The 12,672-nt window shown below is 40.9% G+C and overlaps 1 protein-coding gene across 1 annotated transcript in view; it reads right to left on the bottom strand.

Annotated features, from left to right (window-relative positions):
* FSTL4 (follistatin like 4) overlaps positions 1–12,672 on the bottom strand; it is a 2,088,981-nt gene that overhangs the window by 224,496 nt on the left and 1,851,813 nt on the right. The window contains exon 9 of the mRNA XM_086931534.1: positions 7,087–7,248. Within this exon, the coding sequence (XP_086787660.1) occupies positions 7,087–7,248 (162 nt within the window). The remainder of the gene's footprint in view (positions 1–7,086; positions 7,249–12,672) is intronic.

Raw genomic sequence — 12,672 nt, 5'->3', positions numbered from 1 at the left:
GCGGAACGATGTGGCTTTAAGCAGCATGAAGAGTGGAGCTGCAGGGGCTCTTAGAAGGGGTGAAACAACAGCAAGGCCTCATTAACCTGCAAATGGTCTTTCTAAGACCTGTGAAGTGCTCGGGTGCTGCTGCGTGTGTTCCCAGGAAGCGCTCTTAACCCGCGGCTGCCACACACGACGGGGGAGGGGACTGTGGGGCTGAAGACCTTTGAGTCCAGCTCTGGTGTGACTGTAGGGCAGGCCCCCTACAGTCAAACCAGAGCTCTGTGCAACTCCCGGCATGAGGTCCCTGCAAAGTCTGCCGTGCAAGCACAGGAAAGATGCGCATGGGGAAGCGAAGGCAAGACGCGACCCCCTGGCAGCGGTCACCCCCACATTAAAGCCTCCTCATTGGACGCAGGCGGCTGGTGGGGAGGACTTGTGGGTTCTTTAAATTTGTCATCACAGAGCGCCCCGGATGCACAGGGCCGCTATGGGGCGAGTGGCTATGCACGGTTCACAGGTGCATATCAACAGGAGGGTCTGCTTAGAAACCGACCTGTCTGGCTCGTTGCAGAGGGCAAGGAGGTGACCTAAAGAGAAAGAAATGCAGGCCTGTCACCCTGCCAGTTCCACCCCTCCAAACGTTTGATGCTGACTTTGGGTCACATATTCGCAGCACTTTCAAATGAGGACTGGCACTTTTCAGTAAGCCGACGATTACCTGCACGTCCATATCCTGCAGGAACACCCATGAGCCCCTTTTCATGGGGCCGTGAGAAAAGCACCTCGTCCTCCTTCAGGGAATCTGCATTGAGGCCATATGCGTCCTGCCCATGCATAGCCGTCTGGAGCACTTTTGCAATATTTGTACTTGTACTGTCATGTGCCACCTTTTGTTTGGAAGGCATCATTAAAGAATTGTAAACAAGCTTTGGTACACTGTCTGAAAATTAGATTGAATTACTTTAAATTGGATTTTGTGGAAAAGGTCATAAATATAAACACAAGTGGGTGTAAATATTTTATACAAAATATTTGTAAAAGACCCCATGGAAGAAGGATGTTATGCAAGCAGATAGATGCCCTGTTGACCCTTGGGACGTAGCAGCAGTATCCAGCCACGCCGAAGATGTTTCTGTGGAACCATAGCATGCTGATCTATTGGTAAAATCTTCCTGACCTTTCCACCAACGAAGTGGGACATTGCTCATGACATCAATGAAGATTGCCATAAAAGAACAATGAGCCAGATGTTCGAACAGTGTAAATTGCGTCTCGCAATTTGCGCTCAATTGCGAGTCCCAATTTACAATGTACAAAAGTGTCAGAGACACAGATTGCAATTCCCAATGGCCGTGGTTCCCAAACTGTGCGCCGCGGCACCCCAGTGCGCCGTTATGAGTTGCCAGGTGCGCCGCAGCACGATTTGGGAAATTGCAGTGGCAGCGCTAGAAATGTAGAAATGCCACCTGCATAATCGTGTAAAATACGCCGCTTTAAGGAAACAGGAATGGAAAGGGGGAGTCAGAAGGCACATATGAAGATGGCATGGACAGAAGGGGTAGTCGGAGGTCATGAAGAAAGAAGGCATGCACAGAAGGGGCAGTCTGAGGGCGCGGGGGCAGGCATGGACAGAGGGGGCAGTATGGGAGTATGGGGAAGGCACGGACAGAAGGGTAGTCTGAGGGCACGGCAGAAGCAAGCATGGACACTAGGAGCAGACTAAGTGCGCGAAGGCAGAAGGCATGGAGAGAAGGGTAGCCTGAGGACACAAAGGGAGCAGCATGGATAAAAGACAGAGTCAGAGGACACGAAGGGAGTTGGCATGGAAAGAAGTGACAGTCTCAAGACACGAAGGGGGCAGGAGAGGTCAAGAAGGGAGCAAGCATGGGCAGAACGGGCACTCCTACCGCAGGGCCAGCCACAAGGCATAAAACAAGAGACAGGGAGACATCCGGGGGCAGGGGGAGAGGGTTGGCAGGGTTCTGGCAGGCAGGGGGAGAGGGTGGCAGAGGGGAGAGGGTCGGCGTGCGTGTTTGCCTGCTGGGTGCATTTTTCCTCCAGTATGCAATGATAAAACAGAGTGGCTCTGTCTTAACTTGGTGGAATTTAACTCCAGATTAACCGAGAGTTCTACTGGGTTTGGTCTAGAATAAATTAGAAAAATGACGATGAACCTGTCTGTAAACGCACATCTGAAGATGTTTTTTAAACAAAATACACTTTTTTTAAATTTCATTGTAAATGCATATTCCATATATTCAATAGGGAATATGCATTTACAATTAAATAAAAAGAAAGTGTATTTTGTTTAAAAAAACATCTTCAAATGCGCGTTTACAGACCGGGCTATCGTCATTTTTCTAATCTATTCTAGACCAAACCCAGTAGAACTCTCGGATGGTCCCTGAAAGAGGAAGGCATTCAAATATTACTGAAACATCAGTATGGTCACTGGCTTCAATACAGCCTCCCACGCCAGAGTTCACAACGCATTTACATTCTCGATGAGAAAAAACGTATCTGCACATAAAACAAAAGTTTGTTTTTCCCCTTTTACAACTGTTATCTTTTTATTTTGTTAAAAATATGGTTAAATACCTTCATTGCATCCCAATTAATTTAGGGAAGACACCAGGAAGTACACCCGAGGTCAGGCTTACATCCCCATCCACCCGTCCACCAGTAAAAAAATGGGGGGGAGCCACAGCCAACTGTCAATTAGGTCAAGGGAGCCACGGGTCAAAAAAGTTTGGGAACCACTGGTCTAGGCTACTGGCATTTAAAATCAAATTTGCTTTTCAGTCCTACTCATTTATCAACTGCCATCAATTAGAATGTGTAGACTTAACTGTTAAATAGAGATTGTCTAAAAAATAGTATGATGCTCATCATCTGGGTCAGTAGTTATGCGATGTTATTATCTGTTATGTCATCAAGTGGGATTAAAATGCGTGTGATGTCACTTAAGCTGCCACATGACATATCTATGATAAATCATGGTACACAGATACATTTGTAGTGCCAAATTAGCACAGTCCTCCCCATGCCCCCAGCTTCCTGCTCATGTATATGCCCATTAGTTAACCAAAAAGCCATGAGTGGCATTTACTCCATGGTATCTTTGGACTGCACTGGTTTGCCCTGTTAGCTTGCACTAATTGCGAAAGGCATGAAAGTTGGCTAACACCACTAGTTTGTAATTCAGCTCAGTACTGGACATTTTCAAAATGAGGTGGATGTGAGATGAATCGGTGTGGACCTTGGAGCACGCATGGCACGAAGGCTTCCCTAGGCCTTCTAGAACACCTTCCCTTAATCACTGAATTCCTTGCAGAGCTTCTTCCCCAATCTTGGTCTGACAAAGACATCTTTAGCTGTCTGATAAGATTACTGTCACCACACAACACAAATAACACACAGATAACATATACAACATACACATATACAGAAAGGGGCTTTGGATAAGCATTCTTCACACTTTGGCTAATTTGGATAAGCCCTGTGAGTTTAGCCCATAACATATGGCAGAGATATAGGAAAATGGGTCCAGATCTGGAGGGCTGCTGCTGGGCCATTTCCCAATTTCCCCTGTATATTGTTGGGGTTCCTTTCCTGCCACCGCTACTAGTGCCATCATGCATGCCCTGGCAGCCGGTACTACCCCTGCCACAATAACAGAGCCTCTGTTTGCTGGTTCAGGTTCAATCTGTTAATGACCATCCCAACATGGCTGGTGACATCCACGCTGCCTGAATCCAGCAGCATGCATACATGCTGGCTGTGGTGCACTCTCCCGGCCCAAAAATGTAATGGCCAGTATGCTCTGATGTATAAAGCCCTCCTTGTCCATCTGAGTTACACATCAATTTCCCCAGATAGGACAAGGGGCGAAATGTTGGAGTTGCCCATGACGATGTTACAGTAGAGCCTGCCTTGGCCCATGACTGTTTTGCCGTCAACACCCTATTCAGAACTAAGGACAACCCAAACGGCTGCCTATGTCTTGTCGGAAAACACCCGCTACCATATCTTCCATGCCAGCAACCTCATGAACATCAACACCTTCTACGTGTGGAACTTCAGCTATAAAACCCAAGTTGTCATACTCACCTACAACCATTATGCCAATCCTGAGGTCTTGTGTGTGACCAGGAAAGTTGGGTCCACTCGAGCCAACCTGCATTCCTGCCTAAAGGTAAGGCTCAAGCAGGTTGGTGAGATATCTTGGTGTTCCTAATCTTAGAGCAGTTGGTGAGTCCCATCTCACTAAAATAGCTCTGGGTGCTGCGCTCCTGCTACAGTGATCTGAATGAACCCTCCATGTCAACCTTTCACGACCCAGTAAGAAATATTAGAGTGATGAGCACCTGCCTGCTGATGCTCAAGAGAGAGTGTTGTGTGGCTGTGTGTGTATCTGTGTGTGTGCACGTGTAAGTTTCAATCTAGACAATATAGCACAGTGTAATGGACGCATTTGCCATGCCATCTGCAGGTTACAGCTTTGAATGCCAGTAACAATGCATTTACTGAGATGGTCATGGGTTCAAATGCCAACAGACCAGGCCTGTCCTTCTGAGGTCCCTGTTTTAGTCCCATTGAATTATTGTTCAAATAATGCCTATCACTTTTGAAATGGAAAACGATTCATTTTTGGACCTTATTATTATTGTTATTGATAACAGTAACTTTATAGGTCAATTGATCTACCTTGCATGGTTTAGACATGTCCTCACACCCTAAAGTGAGTGTGTTAAGTGCTATTATGTAAAGTGCAATGTATCTAGACCCTTGCTTTGCAATGGCCGCGGTTACAGCGTATGTATGTCCTGAGTTGCAGTGGGCTGGTTAGCGATTGTGGAACTAGGACGCCAGAGTTGTAATCCCAGTTTTCCTATTCACTTTCATTGCATTATCATGGGAAAGTCTATTTGCACGCCACGCTTCAATTTTCTCTTGCACACACATTGAGAACCTTTGGAAATGGGGTAACTCTTAGTGATAAGCATTACAAAACATATGTGTTTTAATTTCCCAATGTCCAATTAAAGGTGGCGTCCATATTTTTTTCTGTAAAACGGTGGCTTACCAAACTAGGCTCATGGAAGAGGAGTAGAAAGACAGAAAGGAAAAGTTTTACTTCTTAACTGAATTACCAAGTGTGAAGTGTTATTTGGAGAGTCAAAATCAGAGCACCTCATGGTAAGTGAAGATGAATTTAAACACTTCCAAATAAATACAGCGAGGATGGAAATGACATCCCTAAAAACAAAACTTGGCAGCTTTGGAGAAGCAGGTGCTTTTAGAATGTTTCCGTTTTCATTTCTGACTGTTAGAACTGCGGGTTCTTACTGAGTTCTGAATTATTTTCAATATGTACTTTAAAATCATTTTGAAAGTTATTTTTGGGTGTGATGTTCTGAGCAGTTGTGCTAATAATGCAGAACGTATGCCTTTTTATGCTGCCACCTCTACTTGTACGACGCTGCTGCCAAAGATCAATATATTTATTAGGTGTGACTACATATAGTTTCAGCTGCCTCGAAAGACTTGTGTCCGGATACAGCACTACACACACACACACACATGCACACACACACAAATGGATTTGTGGTCAGCTCGTATTACCCGTCCGTTAATTTGGCCAATCCCTGTTAAGGCACTGACTGACTGGATTGTCCATGAAATTCTGGATAAGGCCACATCGTGGATGTCTACATTTTTGTAAAAGAGGTCCCTTCCCACATGTTGTTACTCTTTCTTTCCAACCAGGTACACTACGTTATAGACAGCACTCTCAGATACATCAGAGACTAGCAGTCACTGCTTCAATAACAGCAATTTACGTCCCCTTCCAGACTATAAGTAGCACACTAAGAAAGCACTCTCACCGCTCACAAAGTAGAAGTTTCAATGTACGGACAGCACACGCACACCCTTCACAGAGTAGTATTCACATGCTACTGGAAGCACTCTCAAGCCCATCACAGACTAGAAGTCCACTGTTCCACCGGGCCCTTTTTGCAGGATTATTCCTAAACGTGTTGCCTTCCTCCTGTATTTCTTCTGACCTGTTTGGACCCAGCTTTAGTAGTCGGGGCACTTTACCACTGCTATTCAGTGCTAAAGTGCATGTGCTCTCTCCTTTAAACTTGGTATGGTTGGCTTGCACCTGTTTGGCATATGTAATTTACTTGTAATTTCCTTGTACAGTGGTATCCCATATACCTAGGGCCTGTAAATTAAATGCTACGAGTGAGCCTACAGCGCTGCTTGCACCACCTGCATCATCTGCCTTTCAAACCTGTCTCAGGGCTCTGCCACTGCAGGGCCTGAGTGCGCAGTGTTCTGTCACACTGACTTGGCATTTAAAGGTAGTTGCTAAGTCTCTCCCACCTCTCAGTGACTAGCTTTCACACGGTACCAATGGCACTCTCACACCCCACACAGCAGCAGTCTAACACTACCAGCTACACTGTCATAGGCTTTACAAACTAGTCGTGTGTGGAGGAGCTCTGGTGCTGGGAGTGGTGGCTCTGTCATAGGCTCACCACACCTCCCTCTTTTGCAGCTCCTGCATTCAGCTTGTCTCCAGTCTCCAGTGCTGGGTGATCCTGAGTGCCACTGGTGAAACCCAACACTACCTCCAACAAGTGAAAAGCCCTCTGATATTCTGAAACCTAAAACAGCAAGCATTGACAAAGCTAGTAGATTTGACTTGTAATTAAAAATGCAATTCCGACATATTGGCTTTGCCTATGCTTGTTAATAAAGAAATCAGTTGATCTTGTTAATCTACAATTATGTATTTTGCAGAATTTTAGGGACTAGTCCACATAATTCGTTGTGCCCCTGTGTGGTTGTTCAAGGACATAATCTGCTGGCCATATTGTAATTTCAATGCACATCAACAAACATTTATAATTAGTAAAGTTGTTGAAAGATCGAACCCATACTGCACATAACTATATACATTTGTCATTACGAAATTATGTTGAATGAATGAATGAACGGAGTGAAGGAATGACTACGAAACACAGTGAAATACAACTTTTGGCTAAGCACTTGCATGTAACTAGGGTACATACCAACACAGGAGCTTACCTAGCAGGGTTAGTTGCTTTGACCGTTTTGGTATAATATCAATTCCATTCTTTAGCCATGTGATCTTGGGGCTTGGGATGCCCTCTGCATGACATTTGAGGCTGGCGGAAACTCCAGGCTCCTGAGCTTGTGTTTCCGGGTACACTCTGATCACCGGAGGAACTGAAAAAGGAAATACGTTCAAATCATATTAACTTTTTGATTGAAGCAATTGCATTTTTTGCAGTCCACTGACACAACATTCTAATGCAATCACAGATATACAGGATTACTTTTCAAAAGCAACTAACCTCCCTTATTATTGCAGAATGAACAAGATAGTACACATATCTGCAGAAGAACCATCTTGCTCATCCTGTGTTCTAATTTTGTGGGCATTTTTGCCTAGAGAACAATGATGTTAATCAGTTGTTTAAAAAAATAGTTTTGCACTCATCATCTTTTTTTCCGAGAAATTCCGATTCAGACGAAGGAATGCCCCTCAAAAGTTGTATGATTTGAAACAGACGTGTACATAAGGGAAAAGCATGCATGTTGACTGCAATATTTGCACAACTTGTACAAAGAAGATGAGGACTTGTTTGTATTGGAAAGAAGTCCACGACTATGCTCATTTTCAGCAGGAACCACCCAATGAAGCATTGTGTATTGAGATTTGGAGATTAACTGGTTATATTGAATGTTTAGATGTAAACTAATTTTCGATTATGTTGCTTTCATTGTTGAATTCGATGCACTTGGAAATTTCCATGAACCCTTTTACTATTACAATATGTATACCTGTTGTTAAACTACTTATTTTAATATCCTTGTGCTCTCCTTTCCATACTGTTCGACTCACATATCGTCAAAGCTATTTTGAGATGCCTCATAAAACTGTATTTGTACGATTCTACTTCCTTGATTTGAATCAATAAATTCCAGCTACCAGTGTTCAACAATATACAAAAATTGTAAATATAAACTTCTCCGAATTCATGACAAAGTAGAAAAATACGTTTGCAGAACAGATGAATTGTGCTCCATACATACTGAGCTACACACCCATCTAGCTGTGAGGGTTAAGAATGGGGAGATTATCTCTGAAATGTGGGAGCTTCCGTGGGGCTTGTTAAAAATGGGTGATAAACATATTAGGGTTTACAAAAGGTGAGTTACATTGGCACAGTGCTTGTGGAGGTGAAGTGATGTAATAAAAAAGCATATTAGAAACACAAAAGAAGCTTGTTTTTAAGGGAATCTGAGCTGAATGCACAGTAGGCAAACAGTCAACTAAATGTTTTGGCCATTCATAATTGACACAATTCAAGCATTTTATTTGTGATGGTATTAAAGTTTTGACCTGTATGAGGATGATGTCAGAACTGAGCCTTCATCAGGACAAAAGAGGGTATGGGATACATTCTCAATTAGGTGTAATGAGGTGACACCTGAGTGTACTGTATCAGCAGCAAATGATGTAGCTCACCTTTTGGATCACCCTAATGCTGTAATAATTGACATGCACTGTGTTTTGCTTGAAGAAACTGACCCTCCTATACCTGGAAAACATGGAGTATAATTATTTCTTAGCTAAGTGCGAAGAGGACTATTCTTTAACATCTTGATGAGTAATACCTTGTTAAAAAATGTTTCCAGAAGACACAGTAGATGATTTATATATACCTAAACCTCAGATTCTAAGGAATATCGGGTTTACCTTATGTCATAATAACTGGCAGAAGAAATCAGCATGAAGTTGATATGGATGGTTCAGATATTGCCCAATGTTTTGCACGAATGGCAGGAAATATCAGATAGTCTACTGGGAGCTAAATATAACCTAGATACCACACGTCTCACAAAACTGAAACTTACCTGCAAAGATTTCTGCTGAAGATTACATCAACATATTGTCATTTTTGCGAACCAATGCATGTACATCTACAATCTGATATGTTTGCAGTGAACGTACCATGTGGTCAAGGTATCTAAAAGCAAAAAAAACTATAAAATGTGTTTAAAAATATTTTTGATGGAAGTGATTTGCATTTGAGTTGCATGATGTGTGTTCTTGGGTAATTGTTTTTTCATGACTATATTGTCCACCAATTGTACTTTGCAGTTACGATTGAGCAGTTTGACAATAGCATCCCAGAGTCTAAGTTAGTATATCCCTGGAAAAATGTGTAAGAGGGGTATGTGATTGTATTGGCACTGGAAGAGTACAAAAGGCTTGCAGTGATATAACACCCTGCTCAAAGGAAAAGAAAGGGGGGTAAGAAGAACAAGGAGTATTGAGCTGCATTCGCAAAAAATGTATTACTTTCATCATATAATCAGAGGTGAATTTGACATAATGCATGAAGCTCATGCCTGTGGCCTGAATTGGTGGTTATTGGTTCAATCACTGGTAGGGGCTTTATCATTGGCTGCTTTATTGTTTATAGCATTCGGTAGGAATTACCAAACAATTAAGTTGATTTGGTAACAGCAGGATGGCACAACTTAGAAATCTAGGGATGCCTTAAATCCACAGGAGCAGCAGGATCATAGAAAGTGAGGAGTAAAATGAATATGCTTTGCCTCAGATAATTTAATTCACATCACATTAAATTCAAGACCACATTATGAACACAGCCCCTCTGCTAGAATGAAAATTAATTTGGAGACATTTTGTCTCACGAAACAATTAACAACATCTGATTTTGGACTTCTCAGATTGGGTTTAAGTTGTGATTTGCTTTGGCAACAGCATAAGGGCTTGGATAAGGGATGAAAACATTGTCAGTAAAATTATACGATTCTTCAACTGGGGCATTTTCAACATGATTATAGATTTACTGAAGTTACCATGTAATCCACTATCTTGAGTATAAATTGCAGATATTCAACATAAGATGGTTCCATCTCAAATGGATCAAAAGTTATCAGAAATGCACAACACATAGCGATGTAATGGCAGGCCCATTAGAAAGTTTGACAAGTCACATTTTAGCTACTGTTTCTTTAGTCAGGTGTGAAACTGATATTGGTGATGCTATTACTGTGTGTAAAAATGTCAAGCTATGGAAATAATATTGCCACTGAATGTACAACATTTTTAGACATAATCTTTCTGTATAATGTAGCCAACCAAGTCAACGCAGTTAGAGGGACCCCCAGACCAAAGGGACAGGGCTCCGTAATAGTCTGTCAGGTCAAAAAATAATTCCCTTTGGGATCACTTGTTCTTTCACAGGTTACATACATATAGACTGTCACAGTCGTCATACATCCCTCATAATCCTGATTAAGCCAGATGTCAAACACCTCAATAAAAAAGATCGTATTACAAATTTAATCAAAAAGTCTCCTTGTGAATAATCAATGCAGACTTATTTATAACCAACAAAGCATAATTAAATTAAACATAAAAAAATACATCACAGCAATTAGATGGAATAGAGGAGAGAGAAAAAAGCAAACAAGACAATCAGATATGTCATTGATTTAGGCCAGCTTGACAGAATCAGTAAAGCCATGTGATAACAATCAATTTCTTCTCATATGTGTTCATGTTTTCTGTTTGCAGGTGGTGAAGTTGGCATCATTTGACTCACTCAGACAGTTAAGGCAACAAAAACAAATATATCTATACAAATCATTAAATGCACCTCAATTTGAGATATGTGTTGAGCTGTTTAGCAAAATATATAAATATCATGAGTGAGTAACTTATTTCCCAATCTGGAAAATTGATTGACTGTTTTTTTTTTATTTACCCATTGCAGGGGTTTAGATAGATTTTCTCGACCTGTGATATTTATTGATGGCGTATTTGCATTTATTTGAAAGTTTGGGCATGTATATCCCTAATGAAAAAATCATTGATTTGTGCTGAATGAGTTGTAAGTATGACAATGGGTGTTAGATGAGTGTAACTTCATACCCCAATGATAACATTGGGTGTTAGATTAATGTAACTACATACCCCTAATTTTGATTGGAGTGAGATGTCAATTATTTATTTAGAAAATGGCTCAGTTCACGGAAATTATTTAAATTATGTTTTGTATATTTGCTGACTTATTGTAATTACCTTTAGGGGTTCTAATCTGTATACTAGACATTATAATGTGATTTTAGAGAAGGGATCCTACTTGAATATGTATATGTTTTCATATATGTTTCTATGCAAGATTTCATATGAATTAATATATATATTTCTTGTGAGAGAAATGTTTTCATATCCCGAAGAAGGTGGTAGTTAACTAATATTTCCACCGAAACACGTCAACACATTTAAGTGTGAAAAGTTTGAGGAACAGAAGAATACAATAGAGAATACATTTATTGTTATCATATGGCTTTACTGATTCTGTCAAGCTGGCCTAAATCAATGATATATGTGATTGTCTTGTTTGCTTTTCCCCTCTCCCCTATTCCATCTAATTGCTGTGATGTATTTTTAATGTATTTCATTTTAATTATGCTTTGCTGGTTTTAAATAGGTCTGTATTTATTATTCACAAAGGTGACTTTTAGATTAAATTTGTAGTATGGTCTTTTCTGCTGAGATGTCATTATTTCCATTACACTTGGTAGTTTTGGTCATGCTTTTTTCTCATTACTCCCACTCTTTCATGTTAAGATGGTGAACGTCAGTCTCTTAATCAATCACCATTATTGGTCATGTGGTATAACATTGATTCATGATCCCTCAAATTGTACATCTAATTTGGCGGTCATTCAAAACCCTATGCTATATATTTTGAAGTAGGAATTTGTGTGGTTCAGTAAAGGATGCAGATTTTTTATTTCATTTAATCTTGTTACTGAATTGTGTGGGCCACTGTCTTTTATCAATATAACCACCATCATACTTGACATATTGAGTCTTGTCTATCCCCTTTTTTTGGTGTTTTTTAATCATTCTAAAATTGTGACATGTATTTACTGAATTGATCACTGATATGCCCATTTGTTTTGATGTTGTGATGTAATGTTGTTTGATTGGTTTTTGACTTTTTAAATGGCGCATCCATCATGGTGGGCATTTACAATGCCACAATGCATGTTTGGATGTCGAGACTTGTGCAGGTGGGTAGTGTGTTCCTTTTGGTTGGGAGTCACTTTGTGAAAATGTAGAAACATGTGGGATAGTACATCATATGGATGCTGTATTACTTTGCTAAAGTTCCAGAGATCTGGTGATGGCCATGTGAGACGTTTACTTACAGTAGTTAATTAACTAGAACATTGTGATGGGTATTTTTCTATTTCTCTATTGATTTTTCCCAGCTTGTGCCCAGAGTTGTGTCACTAATCCGGTACATAATATCATGTCTACATTCGTTTTTTGTCTTGATTAAGTTAAAATGGTGACCTCCAAACAACTATGATTATACTTCGTAAGTTTCGTATATGGGTATTGCATCAATTGGATGGTGTAATTTGAAGTTCCAGAGATCTGGTGATGACCATGTTGTTTGTTTGACTAGAAAATAGTGGTGGTGTGTTTATCTATTGATTTTACTTGCTTGTGCCTGATTTGTATCATTATTCAGGTATACTGTATCATGTCCTCATACGTTTGTTGTTTACTTTGACTAAGTTAAAATGGTG

This window comes from Lissotriton vulgaris, chromosome 7, assembly GCF_964263255.1.
Source record: "Lissotriton vulgaris chromosome 7, aLisVul1.2, whole genome shotgun sequence".
NCBI lineage: Eukaryota > Metazoa > Chordata > Amphibia > Caudata > Salamandridae > Lissotriton > Lissotriton vulgaris.
Note: the sequence above shows the minus strand (reverse complement) of the source record. Positions and strands in the feature narration are given on the sequence as shown.